Genomic DNA, 25,661 nt, shown 5'->3' with positions numbered 1-25,661 from the left:
ACACGGGTGCATTCACATACATGCAGGCAACACACTCATACACATAAAATTAAAAAATAAAATACTAAAAAACAACTTCCCAACAGATTGAAAAGGCAGTCCACAGGACTGAAGAAAAATTTGTAAGTCATATATTTGATAAAGGACTAGTATCTAAAATATGTAGTGAACAATAACTCAGTGTTAAGAAAAGCATTTTGATTTTTAAAATGAGCAAACAGAGCTGGGGTTTAGCTAGAGGCAGAGTGCTTGCCTAGTACATGTGGAGCCTGGGTTTGATCTGCAGCAATATATATACAGGCAAGGACATGAACAGGTATTTCTCTAAAGAAAACATGTAAATGTCCAAAAGCACATGAAAAGATATTCCACATCACTAGCCATTGGGAAAATGCCAATTAAAGCCACAGTGAAAGACCAAGTTATACCTACTAGTATGGCCATTACTGTTATTTTTCAATATTTTATTATTTTTTATTTTGTGTGTATGAGTGTATTGCTTGCATGTATGTAAGTGCATCCGTGTCATGCAATGCCAGCAGAGGACAGAAGAGGGTGTTGGATCCCCTGGAACTGTATTTAGGACAGTTGTTAGCCACCATGTGGGTGCTGGGAATTGAACCGGGGTCCTCTGCAAGAGCAGCCAGTGCTCTTAGCTTCTGAGCCATCTCTCCAGCCCTGATTCCGCTATTTATTTTATGTTTATGCTGCATAGTCAATAAGATATTTTCTCCACAAGGAAGTTGCTGACCTGTGCACTCGGCTTTCATTTGTAAAATAGGCGTAACAACAATTGCTGTAGTTTAACAAATTGTTTCAACAAATGTCAGATATTATAAAATTAAATAAGAATTTAAAAAGTGGGGCTGGACCCAGAAGACCCGGGTTCAAGTCCCAGCACCCACATGCCAGCTAACAGCTGCCCATAGCTCCAATTCCAGGGGATCCAACAGCCTCTTCTGTCCTCTGTGGCCATTGCATGACACAGATGCACTTACCTGCACGCAGACAATACATGTATACACATAAAATAAAAATAATAAAATATTTTTTAAAAAGGAATTTAAAAAGTATAGATTGTTAAATATATTTCATGTGGTATAAAAAATACTGTTCTGTGGCCCATATTTATATGGGAGAAAATGTAGTTTGGTGTACCCCAGACTACAAGTGAACATTATTAATCCTTAATGTTGAGTCTAAAGGGGGGGATCCATTCTGTACTTACCATTTTGATTTCTCCAATAAGTGTTGCTTTTATAGTTAAAACAATCTCACATAATCAATACCTAAAAGAAAATTAACTTGAATTATGTTTTATTTAATATTTCTAGTTTTATCCTATTTTGCGGAGTTGTAACTTCTGTAGGAAGGGAAGGAAATGCCAGGTGTAAATTCTATTAAACTCAGAGCTCATTAATTTATAATGAGTTTCAGTAAGTCACACTAACACTGATACTACTGAAACTTCATGTCAGTAGAGCTTTGTTGAGGTTGTAAATTTTCAACCATGATAAACAGAATTAATAGAGGGAGCAAAATGAAAAATTCTTCTGTGCTGTATGAGTAACAAGACTGAAATGGGAAGAGATTCATTTCAGAACCTCGGTGGCTAATGTAACTTAAAAGTGTACCTAAGATTCTGTTACTTAGAGTTTTGCTTTGTTCGTTCTTTGGATCCGAGATCCATGTATTCCGTTTAGTGGCAGCAAAGTAAATGGTTGGGTTTCTAATTCCAAATATCTTCCTTCCTATTTCAGGAGACTATTTGGTAGCAATTGAGGAGAAAAACAAAACTACATCCCTCCGTGCTTATGTGAACTGGAAAAGAAAAAGGACTGAGAACTCCCGAGTGTGTATCCGCATGGTTGGGCACAATGTGGAGGCACCCTTCAGCGAGAGCTTCCGAGACCAGATGTCTATTATTGAAATGCCACTGTCCGAGGCTCCTTTGAGCATTGCATGTTGTCCTGTGAAAGGAGATCTCCTTGTTGGCTGCAGGAATAAGTTAGTGTTATTTACTTTGAAGTATTTGGTCATTAATGAGCAATTCTCAGTATTGGACTTTGAACGTTCTTTAATTATACACATAGATAATATCACTCCCATCGAAATTTCTTTTTGTGTTGGATATGTCGCTGTCATGTCAGACTTAGAAGTCTTAATCTTTAAACTGGCATCAGACCTTACAAATGGAGAGAGAATTGACCATCATCTACAGGAAACCAGCAACCCTTTGAAACAGACAGAAGGTAAATGATGAATTTAATTTTCTTTTTTAACCACAGAGAAACTGTCATCTCTGAAAATCTTTTTAAAAATCTTTTATTTTATGTGTATGAGTGTATTGCCTACAAGTATGTAAGTGTGCCTGTGCCGTGTAGTGCCCAAAGGGGTCAGAAGAGGACATTGGATCCCCTGGAACTAAAGTAACGGATGGTTGTTAGCTGTTAAATGGGTGTTGGGAAGCGAACCTGGGTCCAGTGCTCTTAACCACTGAGCCATGTCTCCAGCCCCTATCTCTGAAAATCTTTAAAGAACCCTAGTATATATGGTGTCAGGCCACACTTTTAGATCGTTATTCCTATTATGTTGAATTTGTGTTTCTGATATGACTGTTCATATCTTACTCTGCAGTGTGTCAATACGTTTCTGCATATATTTGTCAGTATAGCAGATGACAGGTTTCTAAAAAAAAGGTGTTTTTTTCATTTGGTTTTGTTTTGTGTTTTTGAGACAGGGTCTCACTGTGTAGCCAGTCTGCTGAGGACACTCACTAAATTCAGGCTTGTGATCTTCCTGTCTGAGCCTCCTGAGTGCTAGTGTTATAGGTCTGTGCCTCAGTGCCTGGCCTAGATGAGTTTCTAATCTTTGATCTCATATTTACTATTTGAATGACATGGGATAACACCATGTCTAATTTTCATTCAGGCAGATGATAGTACTTAGTGTTGGTAAACTCTTAAATTTTCTTTTTTAAGATATCCATAATGAAATTTCACAGCTTGAGTCAGATGATTTTGTTATCTGCCCCAAACCCATGGAACTCCTTGGTGAAAAAAGTGAACAGTCTGGAGTGTCTGTTAAACTGGAGTCTACAGGATTAGCAGATGAAAAACTAAAATATTTACATATTCAACACCTGCTTTATAGGTATGAGAGCATTTTTATTCACTAGAGTTTAATATTTATATACCTGCCTAAAGTATATGGAAATTAGATTTTCCCCCTCTCTTTTTAAACCCACAGACGTTTCGCTCCTGATATCTCATCCTATGTTTTGTCTTCTAACATCAAATTACATTCCCTCCAGCTACTTCCCATTTACCAAACAGGTAAGCATGGCGGTGCCACAGTACATGAGTGACAAAGCTCTGGGCCGGAGGGAAGACCAGTATGTGGGCACTAGGTTTGGTTCTTCCTCTGAGTCTTCCGGTGGGAAGGAAGGTCATGTCGAGTAGGAGAAGTGAAGCCATTGGGAGGGTATGACCCACAGAACTTGTTTCCTTTTTTGAAATGGTCTGTAGGCCCAGAAAAGGGAATCTGAGTCCCATTAGAGCTGAGGTTTATCTGGGTTCCAGCCAAATATTTGACAGTTTCTTAGGATGACCTGTGGGGAAGGTGGAAAAATAGGGTCTGGATGGAAATTCATTTAGAGCACTAGTTTTCAACCCTGTTGCATATTGCATTTATAAACAACATGAACAAAGCCCTCGGTTTGATCCTTAGCACTGAATAAACTGGGCATGGTGATGCATGCAAATAATCCTACTACTTGGGAGGTGAAGACAGGAGGATCAGAAGTTCAGGGCCATCCTCTGGCTACACAGTGAGCTCAACCAGTATGGGCTACATGAGGCCATGTCAAAAAAAAAAAAAAAAAAAAGAATGAAGGAATGAATGAATGAGAAAGAAAGAAAGAAAAAAGAAAGCTGGTCCTGGAGACTCTGACTTAACTGGTCAGTTTTAGACTTTGGCATCAACAATTTTAAATGCTCACCAGGAATCTAATGGGCACTAAGATTGAGAGGCCATAGTAAGCTCTGTACCGCTCATGGTCTGTTTATTAGACAGTGTCTGGAAAAGGTTATAAACATTGTTGTAATCCAGTGTCTTTATGACTTTTTTTTTAGTAAACACTTATTCAGTAGCATAGTAAGCTCTGTACCGCTCATGGTCTGTTTATTAGACAGTGTCTGGAAAAAGTTATAAACATTGTTGTAATCCAGTGTCTTTATGACTTTTTTTTTTAGTAAACACTTATTCAGTAGGTACCGTTGTTGAGCTTCCTGTGCTGAAATACCAGAGGGACCCTCAGTGAGCAAAGTGGGCAACACACTTGCACGTTCAAAGCTAGACGTCATTGAGGGAAGCAGCTACTAATCAAATATTCCCAGAATTGCATACTTAAATGAGTGCTCTATAGAAGAGGAACCCAGTATCAGAGACTGCAGCAAAAGACCCTGACTTTCTGTGGGGTCTAGGAAGGCTTCCTGAGAACAGATGTGCAGGACGAATTGAGCTGATTGGAGTTGAGACTGGTTCAGGGGAGGGAAGGGAGTGCTCCAGAGCAGCAAGGCTCAGTCATGGGCAGAGAAGTGATACTTGAGGAACTGAAAGAGCTAAGACCAGGGAGCACAAAGCAAGGGAGCGGGGATGTGATACAAGGCTGGAGAACACGCAGGCGAGTGGCCAGTCGCATTCTCTCATCCAGTGAACTTCCCATAGCGCTTGAAACTAAAAGCCCCAATCCATTCCATGTCCACTGTAACCCAGCTCTGAACTCATCTTGTCTCAGCCTGTGTCAGCTTACTAGTCTCCATCCACAGTGCCTTTCTGTCTTCAGATGTGCCAAGTAGAGTTTGGCGGAACACCTAGTCTCTCCTCTCCCTAGGCCTAGAATGTACTTTCTTCAGATCCTGCGTGTGTGGTGTGTGCACATTATTCAGTGCACAGCTCAGAGGCCACCTTACCGCGGAGGACCTCCCTGGCTCTCTCAATCTGATTTATTTTTATTTTTAATTGTGTGTGTGTGTGTGTGTGTGTGCATATGTGGTGCTCTCCTAGGCCAGAATAGGGTGTTGGATCCCCTGGAGCTGGAGTTACAAGTGGTTACAAGCCTTCTGACTTGAGTTCTGGGAACTGAACTCAGGTCCTCTGGAAGAGCTGCGAGTGCTGTTAACTGCTGCACCACCCTCCAGTTCCAAGTTCTCAACTTAAAATAACCCTTCTCCACTGCAGAGTTTATGTGTTTATTCTCCATCCCAGTTGCCATCACTAGACTGAGGGCTCTGTGAAAGAAGCCACCCTGTTCTGTGCATTGATATCTCCCTAAAACCTAGAATAACAAAGAGCGCTGTAACAGGGACCTAGTGGAAAGACATTGAATAGACAAATGAATGGGTGGGTGGTAGACAGTTGAGCCGGGCCCCAAGGGATGAGTAGATTTTTTTAGAAGATGATGAATTTGGTAAGATAGTAATAAGGGAACCAACATATGCAAACTAAAATGATACTGTATTTGGAGATTAGTGAGCAGTTCCGTTTGGTGTGAGCGGGAAAGAAGAGGGAGGGGGCGAAATGGAGTTGTCATGGAGCTAGTTGGTAGAGAATACAGAATTTGACGTCTGGTGCCAATGGGTACCTTGGAAGGAGGAGGAAGACTTTTTATTTGCTTATTTATTTGTATTTTGTGTGTATGAGTGTATTGCCTGTAAGTGCACCCATGTCATGCGGTGCCCACAGAGGTCAGCAGAGGGCGTCGGCTATCCTGGAATTGGAGTTACAGATGGTTGTTAGCCACCATGTCGGACCCAGGACTGGGTCCTCTGCAAGAGCAGCCAGTGCTCTTAACTGCTGAGCCATCTCTCCAGCCCAAGGAAGACATTTTTTAAAAAAGTCTTGGTTATGAAAATTTTAAACACATTTAGATGTGAGATAATAGCACAACAAACCCCTGTGTTCCCATGGTACAGTTTCAGCATGACAGTGTCATGCTTAGTGCCAGGTTATTTCGGTGAATATATTAACGTTTATATTATTTATCCATCGATATTTTTCAACATATTCCCTTAAACAGAAAAGATTCTTTTACTTCAACAAATTCAAAGTACTTTCTTATGTAAGAATTTCGTGAATCATCAGATATCTTTTCATTGTTCAGATTTTCCTGATGATTTTCCTACAGTTCATTTATTTGATGTATCACAGTTGATTTCGGTTCCTTATATGGGATTCTCTCTCTTTCTCTGTCTGTCTGTCTTGCAATTTATGTAGCAAAAAATTAGACACTTCCTGTAAACCTTCTCACCATCTGAATTGTGCCCGCTGACTGCCCCCAGTGCCATTGAACAGGCTCCTGTGTCACTGCATTTCTACATCAGTTTGTAATCAGGTGTCAGTTTGTGCTGTTTAGTGTGATGCTAGCCACATGTTTATAAAGTACACACTAGATTTGGAGTTTGGTACTGAAATATAAAAGCCTAGTTTTGTTGCCATTGCTTGTTGAAATGGCAGTGTTTTAGATGTGTTAGATTACTATGCAATATTATTAAAATTTCATCATGCTTCTTTCTACTTTCTAAAATATACTAGAAAACTTTAAATCATGGATGTGGGTTACATTATGTTTTTATTCGTAGTGTTGATAGAGACTCAGGCTTGATCAGAATTATGATTGTTTGTTGCATAAGTAGTGTTGCTGTGGTGGAAGGCCTGTTGTATATGGTGGACTCTGTGATATTTACAGCCATTGATGATCATGACTTAGTCCTGTTCACTTACTCAGTGTTCCAGAATGTTGCTGTTCTAACTATGTCACCCTCTTGCATTTCTTACCACTGTGTTTCCACACAGAGCAACTTCCCCTTAGCAAGCTTCCCTTTGGTTTCCCACTGATACAGTCTGCACAGTCAAGATACTGGTTCTGGGGTTGGACAGACAGCTCAGCATTAAGAGCACTTGCTGTTCCTTCTTGCAGAGGACCTGAGTTCAGTTCCCAGCACCCACATGGTGATCAACACCCATCCTTAACTCCGGTTCCAGGAGATCTTGCGCCCTTTTTGGCCTCCACAGGCATTGCATGCATGTGTTTCACTTACATGAAAGCGTTCTTATACATAAAATAAAAATAGAACAAATTTTTAAAAGATACCGTTCCTCTCCTTTTATTTACCAGCTTCATGATATTTATTGCTTTCATTTTTTAAATGCAGGTTTTCCTTCTGATGGGAAGAATTCGTCTCAGGAAAAAGAGCTGCTGAGTCTCTTCTGTTTCTTCTCGCTACCCCATGTTGGGTATCTGTACATGGTTGTGAAATCTGTTGAATTAATGTCAGTCTACCAGTATCCTGAGAAGTCGCAGCAAGCAGTGCTCACACCACAATTTTTGCATGTAATTACAAGGTACTGTTAGAGTTTCTTATTGGTCTTTGAGTCACTTTTCTACAATGTCAAGGTGCTGCTAAAAATCTTTAACCGAGAACTTATGATGAGGATAGAGCACTATAAATTCACGAGTGATGCCTGTCTGGTCAAATCTGTCTTTAACTGGATCATGCCTGTCAGTGTTAACTGGCTTTGTCCCTGTTTTGCCTAGACTGAATGGGAGTCCTTGTAGACTCTGAAGTTCTGAATGGAGCATTTCATGGAGAATTACCATGAGTGGGAACCAGTCAAACATCTCTTTAGATTCCTTTTGGATTTCCTCTACTCACTGCTGTCCTATTCTTTCAGTGTGAACTGAGTTATTTTGTGATGGTTTAGAACTCTAAAACAGCCAGAAAGGTGATTGTACTCCCTGATTCCTAAAGACGGGAAGCAGCCACAGGGAGGTTAAGGTTGGCCATCATGTGACTAGTTGGTAGCAGTTGTCTTTAGGGTGGTCCTGCCCTAGCATGCTAGAATATAAACTGCTTTCTTAAATAGGAGTTTGATGTCATTTTATCTCAGTGGTAAGTGATATTTTTAGTTCTGTTTCCTGTTTTTTGAGTTTAGATTATATTCAAGGGACTGCCTTGGACCCTTTGACCAAGCAACCATGAATAAAATACACCCTCTACTTCCCAAAGCAACTGTGTAAGAGAAGTCCAGAGACACATAAAAAAGGCATGCTCATAGCTGGGCGTGGTGGCACACACCTTTAGTTCCAGCATTCAGGAGAAAGAGGCAGGCGGATCTCTGTGAATTCCAGGACATCTAGGGGTACAGGGAGACCCTGTCTCAAAAGACCAAGAAAAACAAAACAAAACAAAACAAAAAACAAGGCACATACTAAGAAATTTGAGGAAATTCTTAAGTCATGATTGTACAATATGCCTTGGAAGAGGAAAGTTACTTCTGGCAGGATCATGTGGGAAAGTTTCAGATAACTGGTTGTGTTTGAAGCTAGGTCTGGAAGGTAGTTAGCATTTTGATGGACAGAGAGAAGAGAGTTATTGGGAGAGGGAAGACTATAAGCAAAGGCTATAATCCAGTTTTTTGGAAATGTTCAAAAGTTATTTGCACATAACAGTGCTTTGGTTTTGTTTTAATTCAGTGGTTGTATCAGAATTTCCAGCATATACTGGTGTCTATATTAAACTGTAGAGAGCCCACGTGGGGATTCTGCCTCGCACTTCTAGTGGGCCGCTCCCCTCTCCCTGTTCTCTCATGGAAGGAGAGATGCTACCAGTAGGAGTGTGTTTATTCCTAAGTGAGAAGAGTGGAGGTAACTCATCTGCCCACTGCCTAAATTCCTGTGTGGTGGTAGTCGTTAAATGTGAGGAGGCTGAAAATCAAATGGTGGGCATAGCAGTGGAGCGCCAGCTTTTTTTTTTTTTTTTTTTTTAAGAAAATGATGTCATCAGAGTACCTGCCTTAGGAACGCTTAATGGTGACTGTTTGGGGGATGGATTCAGCATCAGTTACTATGGCTATTGGAATGGTTTGGAAAGCGTCTTAAAGGATGGCATCCAAGCAGGGCAGCAGCAAGGGGGGATGGGAACAACTTTGCCAGAGTTCTTCGGGTCAGATAGAATAATGAAGAGGGGAAAAGAGTGAAATATCTTGTCAGGGTTTTGAGCTTTATTGTCTGTCTGTCTGTCTGTCGATGTATATTTTTAAATTTTATTTATTTATTTTTTAGATGGGCTTTTTCTATGTCACCCTGATTGGCCTGGCATTCAGTAGCCCAGACTGGCCTTAAACTCATGGAAATCCCCGTACCTCAGCTTCCTGCTTTCTGGGATTACTAGTTTGTGCCACCATGCTTGGCTTGAAGGTGATTTTTTGAAATAGTGGAGGCTAGTGTAATGTGGGACACAAGAGCAGTTTGCTTTAGACAGCTGAGTTTGAGATCCTTCTAGACTATTAAGAGAGAGTGCGAAGTAAGACTCTAGAGAAGGAGAGAGAAGAAAGTTCAGATATTTATTACTTCAAAAAGAAGTGGATTCTCAAGGTAGTCATAGACAGGGGAAAGTCATTGGAGAACTCAACTCTGGTAAAGGTCATATTTGAAAGCAAGATAAGGACAACAAAGATGTGCTATCGCATCTCAGAAACCAGGGAAGAGGAGAGAAGGAAGGAATAAAAGTGGAATTTCTGTCCTCAAATGCAAAAGACTTGTTTTTTCTCCATCTGATTATACACCTGGACAGATTATATACACTGAGACTTTAGTGAGTATAGCTTCTAGATTTGTACCCTGTATTACTATTCATGTTATCACTATGTCAAAATGCCTGACAGAAATAACTTAAGGAAAGGATGGATTTAAGCTCATGATTTCAAAGATGTCAGTCCATTTGGTGAGGAGTGGACAGCCCAGCAGAGCAGTTTACACCCTGGCTGATAGGAAGTGGAGGAAAAGGAGCCCCGGTGCTGAGCTGCCCTTTCTCCTTCTTACCCTTTCGTTCTGTGTGGGCCCCCAGCCCATGGGATGGCACCCCACATCCCTGGGGAGTCTTCCTTCCTCAGCTAATCCTTTCCTGAGGTATGGCTCACTGAAAAGTAGTTGTTAATATGTGAATTGAGATTCTTAAGATCCCCACACCTATTAAACCCTCTATTACTGAACTAATTTTTAGGTATTTAAGTTTTTTCCCATCAGATACATATTTGTCCCTGAAGATTGTCTTGGAAGATTTCTTCAAGATTGGTGTACACACACACACACACACACACACACACACGACAATAGGTTTTTTTTCTTAAAGAATCAAGGAACAATATAAAATCTTGTAAAATGCCAACCTTACAGAAATATGGAAATCAGAAAGTCCCTCATAACCCTACGCCCCACAGTTAGATCAACAGTTATTATATATTCATCTGACCTTGTTGGCTTTTTTTCAATATTTTCTTTATTATTTTAATTTTATGTGTATGCATGTATTGCTTGCATGTAGGTAAGTGCAATGCCTAGATGTGAGGACAGGAGAGGCTGTCAGATCCCCTGGAACTGGAGTTAGGACAGTTGTTAGCTGCCGTGTGGTGCATATACTCTTTTATGAGTTGTTTCTTGTAGAATGGATCATACTCTGCTCTACCAGGATCTTGTTTTCTTGGCAGCAGAGCTTGGATATCTTGCACATTTAAAAAAATCCTTTTATATTCTGCTTAGTATTCTGATAGTAGCCAACAGGCTGGTCACTGATGGAGGAAGCTAGTCAGACGCTTCTGCCATTTGGGCTCCAGAAGCTGATGGTTGCTGACCCCTGTGGTCTCAGCTGTTCCCCACTGTCATTCTGGTTCCACTGCAGGTGCTGTTTGCTCCTCATCCTCAGTCTCAGATCACTTCCCAAGGTGCTCACTCTACTGCAGATTAGTAAATGGTTGTGCTGGTATCCCAGTTTGTGGGATAGCTTCGGAGACTATTTCCCATAGCTGTGGGCATGGACAGTAGCGGACTGAGGTGGATGTGGCAGCACTGAGAGCTTGGGAGAGTCCTGGCCACTGCCCTTTCCTACGAGGTACATGGTCCCTCCACCGTGAAGGTGTCCGGATGCCTTTCTTGTAGAAGAAGCGTGATTTCTACTTTAATGTTGCTGTCAGATTTGCTTTAGTACTTACTATTTATTTAAAGTTTAAAGGCTCATGTCAACTCCTCCTAGTTTCTAGTTTGTTTTTTACAGAATGAATTTGGTAGTGATTTCTAAATAAATGACTTTTTCTATCATTATTGGTATTCATGTAGATAACCACAGCAGATGACAGCCAGGTGTCTTTGTGCTCTTTGGTCTACTTACTCTGCAAAAGGAGCCTGGGGTTGTAGAAGGAGCCTGGGGTTGTGGAAGAAGGTAGAGGAGAGTGAGGAGCCAGGAAGCTGGATCTAATTACTTCTTCTCTCTAGAGAGGCCTTGGCCAACATGAATCCTTCATGTTCTGGTCTTCAAGCTGGATGAGACACTTCTGAAAAGCCCTCGGCCTCTCTTTTTTTTTTTTCTACCACTGATGTATGTTTTGTGTAGCTGCACAGTGTAATGCAGATGTTCTGGTCTTCAAGCTGGATGAGACACTTCTGAAAAGCCCTCGGCCTCTCGTTTTTTTTTCTACCACTGATGTATGTTTTGTGTAGCTGCACAGCGTAATGCAGGCTGAATTTCATTCTGAGACAGGTAGAGTAGGCAATAGTCAAGAAGCAGGCTCTAAGTTTGACTTTATAGCCACCCATCCATACTGCATGCAGATCCTGGGGCACCACGTAGTCTCTAAAACGAGGACACTGATTGATTCCAATTTGTGGTTCTTATCTGTGGGGTACACATAGCTTCAGTCTCTTGAGCTTTTGATTCAGTGGGGATGAACTGGGGGCTCATCATCATAAAACAAATGCTAGTATCTGTCTTCTACCCTCCCTGTGGCTCTGTTTGCCTGGGGAACCCCATCTCCCCCACTGTGATTGGATACACTGGTTCTTGGCCTCCACTTTGCTCAGTGGCCTCTCTCTTCTTCCTTAGCCACAACCTGCAGTGTTTCACGGTGCGGTGCAGTGCTGCAGTAGCTCGTGAGGAGGACCGGTACATGGATACCACCCTGAAGGTTAGATTGGCTTTTGATGACAGTGAAACCTTGAGCTCAAAAGGGAGTGGGAACACATGAATGCTTGTACACTCACTCTGAGTTCTGAGCTTGCCAAGGGCTAAAGGCCTAAGGTTGTCTTCTTCATTACATTAGAAATTTTGGATGTAAACTAGTAAGCATTTGTGACTTGTGGTTTGTTTGACAGTTTTTTAGATTGTTTCAAAAACATTTCACTGAGAATTAATATATTGCATAGTTTTTTTTTTTAAATAAAGTCTGGGGAGTAATAGGTATGGTGTAATTTGGAGGGAAGTTCATAACTATATTATATTACTACTTACCTGGCTTGTTTGTTTGTTTGTTTGAGATAGGGGGTCTCACAAAATAGCCCAGGCTGGCCTGGAACTCACTATATAGCCCAGGCTAGCCTCCAACTTGGGGTTATCCTCCTGCATCAGTCTTCCAAGTGCTGGGATCACAGGTGTAAGTCACCATTCCTGGTTCTAGAATCTTAATTTTTAAGGAAATATTAATGGCGATTGTACAGAACTTTTAAAATAGTGCAGATATCAATATACTCAGTACTGTACAATTGAATACAATGCATTAAAAGGATTTCTTTATATTATTACCAAAACATAATTCTTTCATGATTTTTCAAGCCTTTGACAATTTTCTACAGTTAATAAGAGTTATTGGATATGCTCGATCAACAGCCTCATTTTTAGTGAGAATATGCTTATTGCCAGATAAGCTTTGACTACAAATAAGTGTAGGCAAGTTTATGATTTTCATCTGGCCTTGAATTTCTTTTCTCAGAAATATAATTATCATTTACATAATATTATCTGTGCTATTCACTTCTGAAGTAAAAGCTAGTTGAACGAATATTTGTAATGAATCTGCATGCTAACAAGAAACTCCCAAATTATGAGATCCTATTTTTAAAATGTTACTTTACAGGGCTAGAGAGTTGGCTCAGTGGTTAAGAGCACTGACTGTGCTTGCAGAGGACCCCAGTTCCATTCCCAGCACCCACATGGCGGCTAACAGCTGTCCTAACTCCAGTTCTAGGGGATTTGATGCCTTCTTCTGACCTTCCCGGGCATTGCACGACTCAGGTGCACTTGCACACATACACATAAAATAAAAATAATAAGTAAAATATTAAAAATAAAATGTTAGTTTAGGTCTACAAGAAAACTTTAGCATCTTTTTTCCATACACTTTTTTTCCATAAAAGTGTTAATGATGGCTGCATTAATAAGGTAGCCTAATGTGTGCCTTGTGTGGTGCCTCATGTGTCTGAGAGTCTCTTACCATAGTACTGCACTGGGTTTCTGGTAAGTGATAGCTTCTATGGAGGGTGGTTTCAGTTCTCAGCGTGTTTTGTTTAGCCATGGCCTGACTATGGTTTTATGACGCTAGCCTGGCTTAGTGTTTGCTTTCAGCTGCTTAGAAAACTAAAATCACAGATTTTCTGTGTCTTCCTATGAGGTCCACATGGACTTTTGAAGTAAGAGCTCGTCTTAAAACTTAAGATTTGCTGGATGGTGTGGCGCACACCTTTAACCCCAGCACTCTGGTGGAAGGGACTGGCCACTCTCAGATCGAGGCCAGGCTACTCTACATAGTGAGTTTTCAGACCAGCTGGGGCTACAGGGGGACTTGTCTCAAAAAGACCGAAAATAAATAAATAAAAAATTAAGTAAAATTAAGATTATTTTCCTAGTAAAAGTGGAAAGACGGAGATGAAAAAATCTTCCATTCTTCGCTCTTTGTCCGTCCCTTCTTTCCTACCAAGAAGACAAGGGCTTACATGAGACAAGTCAGAGTGTGCAGGGACTTACAGAAGAGTGAGCTAATCCCGCTTTAAAATAAATAAAGACAAATCTGCATTGAAATAGAACAGAACTCCGTGTTTTCCAGCAGTCATAACACCAGGGGGAAGGAACAGGGAAGTGGAGAGGGAAGAGGAAAGGGTTGCAGCTGATAGCGGATGCTGCCTTAGCACCAACACAGGTGTGGAAGGGTGCTGGTGGTCACGCCCGTGGCGCCCCTTTGCTGCTGCTTGACCAGTTCTGAAATCTAGGTGCCATTCAAATGAGCACACAGTCGCTTAGCCCACTTGCCGACTCAAGCTTTGGGAGTTGTACCGTCTGAAAAAGATCTTGCAGACTCGGAATCTGATCCAAACAGTATGCAGTCATTGTTTCCCTGTCCCAAGACTGCCTCTTCTGCCCTGTCCAAAGCCAACTGAACTGTGTGCATAAATGAAAATAAAGATGCAGGTGTTTTCTCATCTTTGTCCAAAGGGATGATGAAAGTGACCTCAGAAACAAAAGTGTTGATGGAGGTAAAGGCAGAGGCCTGTCAGTTATTTGGTGAGCTCCTGAGTTTCTCTCTTCTATCAACTTTCTTATCTATTCTCTTTAACTTAACGGTCCCAGGCTGGAACAGCATTCCACTTCCTCCCGTTTATCTGACATGCCCCATGCTGTTAGCTGTCCCAGGCTTTGTTTACACCAAAGGTTCTGACAGTCATGCCATCCAAACATGCAAGCATTTCCTGCACATAATCCACAAAGAAACCAGTTTATACACCCTATGTGCCACAGTATACCCCTTTATAGTATCTGATTTTGGCTGGAACTCCATTTAGTCCTGACTCCAAGCCAGCCCATTATCAGTGGAGATTTTACTGGGTGGTAGGTGTCTAGCCCAGGACTTCTCCAGAGGGGTCTGTCGAAGTTAGCGCAGGAGCTCCCCCACCCATGAGATTCTGTCTACACTTATGCAGTCAACAGTACCTAGTAGTGCTTCAAAACAGATGCTTGGTGGAGCTGAGCGATGGCTCGGTGGTTTAAGAGCGCCTACTATTACAGAGGATCTGGGTTCAGCTCCCAGCACACATATCAGGTGGCTCATAAAGGTCTAAATTCTGTGGTGCAGTTAAACTCATTCAGGCACACATTCATACACATAATAAATAAATATATCTTTAAATTTTTTATTTATTTTTATCATACGTATGAATGGTTCACTCATCCATTCAGTGCTCATGGAGATCAGAAGATGGCATCAGATCCCCTAGGACTGATGTGTGTGCTGGGAACTGAACCCGGGTCCTCTACAAGAGCAGCCAGCGCTCTTAACTGCCAAACCATCCTCCAGCCGCATATAAACTAATCTTTTTAAAAATAAAATAGACTGTTACATGTTTACGTTGCTATTCTTTAAAACGGGATGGGGAACAGAAGGGATTTTTAAATTTTATTATTTTTATTTTATGTGTATAAATGTATTGCCTACACGTATGTTAGTGCACCCATGCCATGCAATGTCCATAGAGGTCAGTAGAGGGCATCAGATTCCCTGGAACTGGAGTTATGGATGGTTGTTAGCCCCCTTGTGGGTGCTGGGAATTGAACCCAGGTCCTCTGCAAGAGCAGCCAGTGCTCTTATCCTCTGAGCCATCTCTCCAGTCCCCAGAAGGGATTTTTATCAAATAAACAGGCTGACTTTGTGTTTTTGAGATAGGATCTCTTGCATCCCAGGTTGGCCTCAAACTCACTGTATAACTGACTATGACCTTGAACTTCTGACCCTTATTTCTCCACCTCCAGATTGCTGAGATGACAGGTATGAGCCACTATACTGGTTTTATCCAGTACTGGGGATTGAACTCTGAGTTGTGTGCACTCTGCCAACTGAGCTGCATCCCCAGCCTTGACTTTTAAAGTAAAAGTTCACCTATATTCATCCCCTTGGCTAACTTTGTAATCTTTCCTTTATTAGGCTTGCCCACCTGTCAGTATGGATGTGTGCGTTTTAAGGATACAGCTTTTCATAGGCTTGAAAGCCATTTGTCACTTTAAAAACCACATTATCCTTTTGACCAAGGCAGAACCCGAGGCCATTCCAGAGAGAACAGAATCACCGAGGAAGCTTCTGTAAGCACCTTCCCCACACATTTCTGTCGGTTTCTGGAATGAAGTGTAACTGGTATATTTTTGTGTGTCTTAGTTTAAAGTTTTTAAATTGAAGCTTGGAATGGCAAGAAGACTTTTCGATGGTGTTCTTTTCCCAGAGAAAATAAGGAAGGTCTAATGATCGCTGTAATGTTCTATACAGTTGACTGTGGAACTTTTAAAAGAAGTGAATAATAAAATACTTTCAATAAAAACGGCCAGTATTGAAGATGAGAATTTAAAGGACGTGCTTTTCTGTGTGATTAATGAGACAGACAGAGGCTGTAGTGCTGAGCCAAGTCATAGCTTTTTACTGCTTTTCCTCTTTGGCCTTTTAGTAGTTACATTTTTATCCAAAGCTTATTTTCTGATATTGTAAAAAAATTATTAATATGCATTTTATACTAAATATGTTTTTATGTTTTAATTAATTAAAAAATATTTTGAGCTTTTGTACATTTCATACAACACTTCTTAATCAAATTTAGACCCCCTCCCCCATCTGTGCCCTCCCAACCCCACACTGGACCTCATGTATTCTGTCATACATGATGAGTCCTATCAAGTCAAGCATTTGTACTAAAGAAAATGCATCACATGGAAAGCAAGAGGTAAGATAGGACTTTAAGCTGACCTAAGTGTCTTCTACATCTTCCCAGTATGATTGTTTTATGTGTTGTTTCTGCTAAGGTTTGTGGTACAGGGCATGCTGGTCTCATGACAGCCACATACAGGACAGGGTCTGGGCAGGAAGGCTTTCAAAGCTGATGGGTTTGCTTGCCTAGTTGGTGAGCTTAGTATTGGAGAATTGCAGGCAAGTTGCTTTGTCAATGTGGGATAAACCAGCAAATGCTCTCTGCCCCTGTGTAATAATGTGAACTAATGATCTGTGAAAATGCTAAATGTATAGCTAATCACCAAGCAAAATACTAAATAAAAGTGATTTCACAGTTGTATTATTTTATAGTACCTAATATTTGCCATTTAGAACTGCAATTTACTAATAACATGTCTTACAATTCTTATCCTTTTTTAGTTCTACAAAAGATACCAGTGTTAAGACCAAAATGCCTTCTGTAGCTGAGGCTGGGTGGAATTTGTATATTGTGAACACCATCTCACCAGTGCAACTATACAAAGAAATGGTACCTTTTCGGCCATCTGATTCTTATTTGTACAAACTTAAGAGTGAAATCATTACTGGAATTGATTCTAGGCAGACTGCATTCTTGTTACTTCCCAGCCCTCTGCCCCTTGTACTGCATTTAGCAAACCTGCTTTCTAATCTAAGAAATAGATCCTAATCATTCATGTGTGCAGGATGCCACAGACAAGCAGCTCTAGGCTCCGACAGCCAAGTGTACATCTTTCTTTGCCTTGTTTTCACAGCTTCTAGAAATTGAGGAGTGACTAGTATTTCCCTTCACTAAAATTAATATTCCTTATTCAAACTTACCCTTCAAAGAGAATTACTGAGCTAGTGTAAACATAAAAGCCTTGACTTTGAGTCCTAGCCAAGAGAACCATAAAATGCATTGAAAAATGATCGAATTTATTTCTATCTCACTCTTCTTCTGTTGAAGCATAGCATCTTGTCCCTGGGCATGGCAGCCACTACAACAGCAACCCGTGGGAAGGGTCTGGAGTGACATGCCTAGCCCTGTTCTGAGAGCGATAGCTTCCTACTCATTTCTGACTATTTGAAGTAATGTCAAGCTTGAAGAAAAGTGTAAGAATGAGAATAATAAGGAAAACTTGTATATCAGGACTCAGGTTTGCTTACTCAGCAGGGGACCTACTGGCTTCAGGGGGTGGGGATCGGGGTGCAGAGAGGCTGGATCAGCAATAGAGTAACGACTCTGGGACATGCGTTTTCCTTCACACAAGCTGTTTATTACAAAATTCAGATGGTTTTTATACATTACAAGGAACTGGCAGTCACATGGGGTATGGCAGTCACTACAAAAATTTGGGGCACAAAGAAATGGGATACACAGCCTTTTAGTTGGTGCCAACAGGACACTTAAGCTTTTACTCAAGTTTACCAGTGCCTGTCTGGTAATTTATTGGCCACAGTTTTTCTTTCTTAGGGCTGAAAAAACATGGTAAACTTTTAGCTTTTAGCTCAGGAGTAGACCTTTAACCTGGCCTAATCTCTTAGCTAGTGATAGCTGAGTTATTTGTTCAGGACAGGGAGATGAGCCGAGGGCTGTTGACCAAGATGCTTTCCCACAGAGCAGGAAGCCTGAACTTTTGACCTGACTACTTTTCTCCCCTAGTCTTGCAGCTGCTGTTTTCAGTGCCCCTCCCTTTAGCATCCCAGACTTAAAAAGTTTTAGGCTCATCTCACCCTAGGGCATGCCATCCTAGTTTCCCGTACTTGTGTATCCTTCATGCAGCTGACCATGGTCAGCGTTTCCCCTCCTGCCCCCCAGTCCTGTAGTTGTGGTACTTTCTCAGCACACACCGTTTTCCCCCTTGATCTCTTCGAAGATAAGCTACATGCATCATAGCTTTCGGCTCTGAACACTGGAGTGTTTTCTAATGATCAGATATTCTGTATAGCCGCAATCTAGCCGTATGCTTCAGTAAATTTAACGTTGGCACAAGTCCAGGCTTTGTATCCTTTCCAGCTTTGTCTGTTGACTCAGTGAACGTTTCATAGCTTTTCCAGCAGTCCAGGCTGGGGCCAGGTAATATGCTAAGGTATCGTATCTCTTTAGTCTACTTGAATCAAGACTACTTCTATAGCTTTCCTTTGTATTCTATAGCATTGACATTTTTGGAAAATATAAATTTTCCCTCTACTCCCCACCCCCCCAAGAATGTTCTTAATTTCATGTATCTATTGTATCAGCTTATACATTCTCAGCCAGAAGACTGCATAAATGACATTGCATTTCTGTAGTGTATCGAATCTGTAAACACGTAATAACCATTAGCTCCTCCCTGGCGATGTTAATTTTGCTGAAATGGTTAAGAATTGCCTGACTTCTCTGACATTTGTAAATTGATAATTATAACAACTTCATCCTGTCTTTCTGTCTTGCTTCATCTACCTCTCATTCTCATCTAGATGCTCTGACTCCTAAAGTGCAGTCATGCTGAACTTGTGAGATTAGTTTGTTTCTGAGCCTACCGTGAGCTATAAAATTAGGTGTCGTTGGCCGAAAGAGTATAAGCCAGAGGGACGAGACAGCTATTGACCTTAATGCTTTCTAGATATGACAGAGAAGCTGCCCCAGTGAATGGTCGTCCTGGAGGGCCTGTGCATAGTGACAGAACCGGTTAACATAGGTGGGGGGATTTCATGGGGTCCCATCTCAGTTTAATCATGTGTATATTAAACTGGTCCATAGGTTATGGAGAAAGAAAACGCCTAGCTAAGGCCCTATCAAATGATATATAACCACTTACTTGTTTTCACATTTAATATACCTATATATTCAATTTATTAACAAAATGTATAGGAGTTCTTTCAAAGGAGGGATGGCTAGCAGTCTGTTCAGCAGCGCTATGATTTGTCTGTTGTTGTAGGTAGACTATAGTAACACCTACAAGACGGTGAAAACCCAGAGCTGCATCCACCTTCTCAGTGAGGCTCATCTTTTAGTGAGAGCTGCCCTGATGGATGGCAGTCAGCTGGAGCCTAGAGAGAAAGCAGAGCTTCTAGAAGCATTTAGAGAAAGCTGTGGGCACCTGGGAGACTGTTACAGCAGGTTGGTGATGCCCCTTAAAGCTTTTACAGAGTTTGACATGTACTTACCAGTCTTCCCATTTCTGATAGTGAGTGAGAGAACAGGGAGTTGGGTTACTTTTTGCATTTATTTCACAAGCATTTATTGCATACATACTATGTGCCAGGTTCTGTGCTAGACTTAGAGATACAAAGATGAATATGACCTGTCCACTGTCTGAAAGTGTCACCGTTTGTTAGACGAACAGTAAATCTGAAGTTCAAGATTCTCCCACCACCTAACTTAAAGATTTGGGGGGCCTATGACCAGGGAAATCTGAGATTTTAATATTAGTGGTCAGTGCTTTTATGATGTCAGAAAGGCATGTGAGGGTAAATAGAGATTTTATTTTGAGAATAATGTCTATAAATTTTTTTATATATGATAGTTTCCTGGGCTTACTTCACCCATGTGAATGATTATAAATGAACAAAATAGACCTTTCCTAATGATAACTTCTATTATTTAAGAAAAATATCAAAAATGTTAAGATTCACTCAATGAGTGATCGCTTCCCCACTTTTATTATGAGCAGGAAAAAAGAAACTGTTAATTAGGATGACTTCATGAAATCACCTTAGGACTTTATACCCATTACTGATGTGAGGAGGAAAGTACTTTTAGGTTTCTGCCTTTGGAAAGCATGTTTTATATCTTAGGTAGCTGACTTAAAAAATGCAAATTTGAAGCCTTTTAAATCTCCTTTTCTTTAGACTTGACACTCAGCACTCCCACCTCGCCCTGCCGTACTACAAGATGTCGGGTTTGTCTCTGGCTGAAGTTTTGTCCAGTGTGGACTGGACGGGAGAGAATGAATTACGGAAATATGAGAGAGGATTGACATTTTATATTAATCATTCACTTTATGAAAACCTGGATGAAGAATTAAGTGAAGTGAATATAGTTTTCTATAGCGTTATATCTACTATTTTTAACTTTTCATTTCAATAATTTGTTTTAGGTAATAGTATTTAGATCTCAAGCTCCAAATATTTTCTGATTTGTTATTCATTCTAAAAAATTAATACGTCCTTATCTTCATTAATGTCCTTAGCATTTATAGTTTGGAAAGTAATTTAGGATTCTTTGCATGTTTCCTCAGTGTTCAGCTGGGAGCTGTGGTCTGTTGTGGTTGGAGGACCCGCCCCGTGCTGTGGTCTGTTGTGGTTGGAGGACCCGCCCCGTGCTGTGGTCTGTTGTGGTTGGAGGACCCGCCCCGTGCTGTGGCATCTGTCCTAAAGTGACACATATGGCTCCTGCTTTCCTTATCGTGCAGTCTTCCCCAAGCCCCCATTTGCCCTATTTTTCAAGTGTTCAACCTTCACTTAAAGGTCCAGTGACCCCTTAAGATATCTTTAAAGATTATTCTTAATCCTCTTCATTTTAAAAATACTTGGAAATTGTAATGCCAAATACTTTGAGGTTTTGAGGGAAATAAAATTTCTCATGAGTTATATCCTTGGGTATGTTTTGAACTAAGTTGTAGTTTTTAAATTGTATACTTTTAAGCATAATTTCATAAACTATTTTCTCCTGAACTATTAGAATTAGAAATGTTGGTCCCAACGTGGTATACTTCGTCATTGCCTTTCTTCATTATAATCCAGTAGACAGATCAGTTCAGGTCATCTTGTCTCCCACGTAGTTGCATGAACTCTGTGTTCTCAGTCAAAACCTATTATTGATTGGCTTAGTGTACATATGCATTCTTTTTTCTGATTTTATTGCTTTCTGTTGGTTAACCTTTTATTCTTTGTTCCTATTCCTCAAAGGAATTAGCAGCAAAAGTGGTTCAGATATTTCACGTGACGGAACCGAAGCAACTTCCCCATATTCTCTGTAGTCCGTCTATGAAGAACATTGATCCTTTAACTGCTTTGCACTATTTAAGGAAGCTGGATACTTCTGGATTTTCCTCGATCTTAGTAACCTTGACCAAGGCATCAGTTGCTTTGAAAATGGGAGACCTTGACATGTACAGAAATGAAGTGAAAAGCTATTCAGAGGTATAGTACCCTGCCTGGTGCTAACAGCAGTCTGAAAGCGTAGGAGGTCCCCAGGTATTTAGCTTTCTTTTGGCTTCTTTGTAGCGTATAGTTTCCTAGTTGCAACAGATGGCAGACAAAATTAGATGGGAAATGATCTAAATGAGACATTGGATGTGGCAAATGAAAGAAGAAATAAGGTTGATAAATATCAGCAGTGGACATTCAAAGATCTTTCCTCTTAGTGCCTTGTATAATTAACATTATGTTTGGTATTGAAGAATGTACAAGTTGTATCCAAAGCCGACATTATGACCGGGTATGAAAGACGTTCACTCTTCTCAAAGCAGAAGAGAGTGATGTGTTTTAAGAATAGCAGGAAGGCCGGGGGTGGTAATGCATGCCTTTAATCCCAGCCCTCGGGAACAGAGTGAGCTGGATAGCTTTAGTGTCAACTTGACACATCTGGGTGGAGGGAGCCTCAATTGGGGAATTTCCTCCATTGGACTGGCCTATGGCCATGTCTGTGGGGCATCTTCTTGATTATTGAGTGATGTGGGAGGGCCCAGCCCACTGTGGGTGGTGCCACCCCTGGGCAAGTGGTCCTGTGTTGTATAAGAAAGCAGATTGAGCACGGGCTATGGGAGCAAGTCAGTAAGCAGCATGCTTCCATGGCTCCAGCTCCTGCCTCCAGGTTCCTGCCCTGAATTCCTACCTTGTGCTCCCTGATGAACTGTGACCCAGGAGATGTGAGACAAGTAAACCCTCTCCTCCCCAAGTTGGCATTGGTCAGAGTGTTTTGTCACAGCAATGGAGAAACAAATCAGAACACAGAGGCAGGTGGATCTCTCTGAGATCGAGGCTGGCCTGGTCTAGGGGGCTAGGGTTTTCAAGAAGGATATAAACTGTAAGCTTTAGGGGTCTGGTAGGTACAAAATTCCCTCCACTCAGAAAATCACAAGTGACTTCATGGAGTAGAGGATATTTAAATGGTACATCAAAGTGGGAAAGACTTTCTTTTGGGAGAGGGGTCATCTAGGGGCAGAAGCCAAAGACATTAGTCACAAGGAAAAATAATAGAGATAATGTTATTTGAGCATTTATATCCGAGGCCACTTTTAAGATGCTTGCATACGTTATTTCCTTTAATTCTCATTTGATGCTGAAGTCAGTGTTCTTACAGCTGTTATACACATGAGACACTCAAGATGCAGGACTGAAATAACTGGTCTATGACTGCACAGTTGCTCAGAATTGAGCCAGTCCAGCTGACCTCAGAGCCTGTCCCTTATTGTTTTCATTGCCTGCCTGGTCAAATGCCCACAGTTTGACTGTGTATTCTAACACAAGAAGAACAGGAGTGCTTTATCACTGTATGATGACATGGTTTGTTATGAGAACAAGTCAACATCAGGAAATCTTCTGAAGAGTAGAGTTCTAAAACTAAGAATTTCCTTTCCATAATTTTGAAATGACAGGATATTCTTTCATCATAGTAAGTGGTTTTACTCTAAAGCTTTCTACAAATATTGAACATCTTCAAGTTTAGTTACATGTTAATAACTCATATAAGAAAACTGATAATATCTTTCTTGGGATAAGAGCTTGTTCTTACAGTTAATGAAAAACTGGAGATAAAGTGTTTATAGCTTATGCCTAAATTATGAATTCACTAGACTGTGTATGTGAGATGAGTAATCTCAATGCAGCGTACACTTCGCTTCTAAATTTCTCTTTCAATTTGAAGATGAAGTTGGTATGTGGCTTCATCCTGGAACCTCGGCTACTAGTTCAGCAGAGGAAAGGACAGATTGTTCCTACTGAACTTGCAGTTCACTTGAAGGGAGCTCAGCCTGGATTGCTTGTGGCTTCAGTCCTAGGCTTGCAGAAGAACAATAAAATTGGAGTTGAAGAAGCAGATTCTCTCTTTAAGGTTTGTCCATTTAAAAATGTAATTTTGCTGAGTGACCTGATAGAAATCAAAAGGGAGGGGACAAAATTAAAGAAGTGAGTTTTCATTTGTTATCAAAAAGACAGATCCACATAATCAGTTTATAACATAAAAGTACAAAGTAAAAGAAAATTTCTGGAAAATTCTACTCATGCATCCTAGAATCTGTTTCTTAAGAAAAATGTTTAACTTTTTTTTGACATGTAAGTGAAGCCTGTGGTAAAAAATATTAATTGCATGGTCCACATAGTGGAGTGATCCCTCTGCTGTAACTTGATGGGTGTTGCATTTGTTTTATATATACTGTTTTCAAGGTGCTCTGTGGTAAGGATGAAGATATAATTCCTCAGCTCTTGATAGACCTCTGGGAAGCTCAACTTGTAGCCCGTCTCCCAAATGTGGTCCTTCAGGAACTGTGCTTCAAGCTCACGTCTCAGTACATCTGCAGATTATCTAAGAGGCAGTCTCCTGACACCACACCATTGAGAACAGCAGAGGATTTGGTAAGATAATGGAGTAGCACCTTAAATGCAGATGTTCACCGAATAGTCTACATTCGTGCTTTTATTTTTAATTTTCTTCTTCTGAAAAATTTTTTATTTTACTTAGTTTTATTTTGTGTGTATGAGTGTTTTGTCTGCGTGTATATAAGTGTACCCATGCATGCAATGTCCAAAGAGGCCAGAAGAGGGCTTTGGGTCCCCTTGAAACTGGAGTTACAGCTGGTTGTGAGCTGCCATGTGGGTGCTATGAACGGAACCCAGGTCCTCTGCAAGGGCAGCCAGTGCTCTTAGCCGCTGAGCCATCGCTCCAGCCCCAGTTTTACCTTATTTATAAATGGGTGTGTGTATGCGTATTTGTGTATGTACAGATGCACATGCATGTGTGTGTAGAAGACAGAAGCCAGAGGACTATCTCAGGTATCGTTCTCAGGAACTCTCTTCACCTCCCTTGAGACGGGGTCTCTCTTTGCCTAGGAGTTTACCAATTAAGCTAGACTAGCTACACAGAGAGCCCCAGGGATCCCCCCATCTCTTCCTCCTTAGCACTGGAATTGCAAATGCCTACCACCACATCTGGCATTTTTTAATGGGTTTCTGGGGATTGAGTGTAGGTCCTTATGCTTGTGAGGTAAGCACATTACCTCCTGAGTCACTCTTCCTGGCCCCTACCTTCTTCTTTTTAATGACTTAGAACCAGACCTAGTATTCTATTACCAGATATTTAAACTGTAGATACAAATTTGGCTAAAACTTACCTATGACTCAAGTATCAACATTTTACATACTTTTCTATTCTTGAGACTAGCCCCTAGGGCTGCTGAGAAGGCTCAGCATGTAAAGGCACTTGCTTCAAAGCCTAAGGACCTGAGTTCCACCCCTTGGACCCACATGGTGGAAGGAGAGATCGGACTCTTAAAAGTTTTCCTCTGACTGTCGTCTGTACTGTTACACGTGTGCCCATACACACAGACATGCGCACATACAAATAAATACAAATTTAAAGATTACCCTTGCATTCCTTTTATTGCTATGTTGCAGTGTCAAAACATGTGGGAAGGGGCTTTCCCCAGATCACAGACTTGTCTGCACTAGGATTCTTACACAGAACATGTAAGAAGGGACCCCTACAGCTTCCCTGGGAGATGAATTTCGGAAGGCCATGGGAGGGAGGCTGCCACGTTGTCTCCATTTCCTGTCAGCCACACACCCAGGGGCTGTTCTAGGCAGCATCTGTTTTCATCTTACAGTCTCTTTGCTGTGAACGCCATGGCTAATGTACATTAACTGAGAGACCACCAGTTTCTTGAATTAAACTTGATTCCTTGAGAATTATCTCAAGACCTGATAAAGATATTTTGCCACCTAAATAATGGTATAAGCAAAAATTACTTGCAGTATTACTGTTAACTCTCTTGAAGTATAATCTTAAAAGCAATTATCGGTCTCTTTTCTTGGAGGCACTTCTTTAGAATATTTATAATATATGGAAATATTTGTTGCAGATTATTTGATGT

The 25,661-nt window shown here is 41.0% G+C and overlaps 2 protein-coding genes across 10 annotated transcripts in view; one reads left to right on the top strand and one right to left on the bottom strand.

The window, feature by feature from the left end:
• Hps3 (HPS3 biogenesis of lysosomal organelles complex 2 subunit 1) overlaps nt 1-25,661 on the top strand; it is a 43,707-nt gene that overhangs the window by 5,857 nt on the left and 12,189 nt on the right. For 7 of the 9 annotated variants that reach the window (XR_607775.3, XR_607774.3, XR_003846222.1 and 4 more), the window contains exons 2-13: nt 1,761-2,252; nt 2,982-3,153; nt 3,250-3,335; nt 7,215-7,404; nt 11,937-12,018; nt 15,799-15,953; nt 17,008-17,116; nt 19,509-19,690; nt 20,422-20,602; nt 21,481-21,714; nt 23,441-23,626; nt 23,959-24,147. Coding sequence is in view for 5 of the 9 variants with exons in the window: in XM_008848036.3 (XP_008846258.1) it covers nt 1,761-2,252; nt 2,982-3,153; nt 3,250-3,335; nt 7,215-7,404; nt 11,937-12,018; nt 15,799-15,953; nt 17,008-17,116; nt 19,509-19,690; nt 20,422-20,602; nt 21,481-21,714; nt 23,441-23,626; nt 23,959-24,147 (2,258 nt within the window). In the remaining 4 variants the exon portion in view is untranslated. Of the gene's footprint in view, nt 1-1,760; nt 2,253-2,981; nt 3,154-3,249; nt 3,336-7,214; nt 7,405-11,936; nt 12,019-15,798; nt 15,954-17,007; nt 17,117-19,508; nt 19,691-20,421; nt 20,603-21,480; nt 21,715-23,440; nt 23,627-23,958; nt 24,148-25,661 lie in introns of those variants that run through there. The other 2 variants (XM_008848040.3, XM_008848037.3) reach the window with 2 other exon arrangements.
• Nucleotides 23,536-25,661, bottom strand: part of Cp (ceruloplasmin) — a 61,817-nt gene continuing 59,691 nt past the window's right edge. Inside the window, exon 20 of the mRNA XM_008848041.3 lies at nt 23,536-23,662. The gene's annotated coding sequence lies outside the window, so the exon portion shown is untranslated. The remainder of the gene's footprint in view (nt 23,663-25,661) is intronic.

Source organism: Nannospalax galili, unplaced genomic scaffold (genome assembly GCF_000622305.1).
Source record: "Nannospalax galili isolate Female #2095 unplaced genomic scaffold, S.galili_v1.0 scaffold423, whole genome shotgun sequence".
In the NCBI taxonomy this organism is placed as follows: Eukaryota; Metazoa; Chordata; class Mammalia; order Rodentia; family Spalacidae; genus Nannospalax; species Nannospalax galili.
This window is presented reverse-complemented; position numbering and strand designations above follow the sequence as displayed.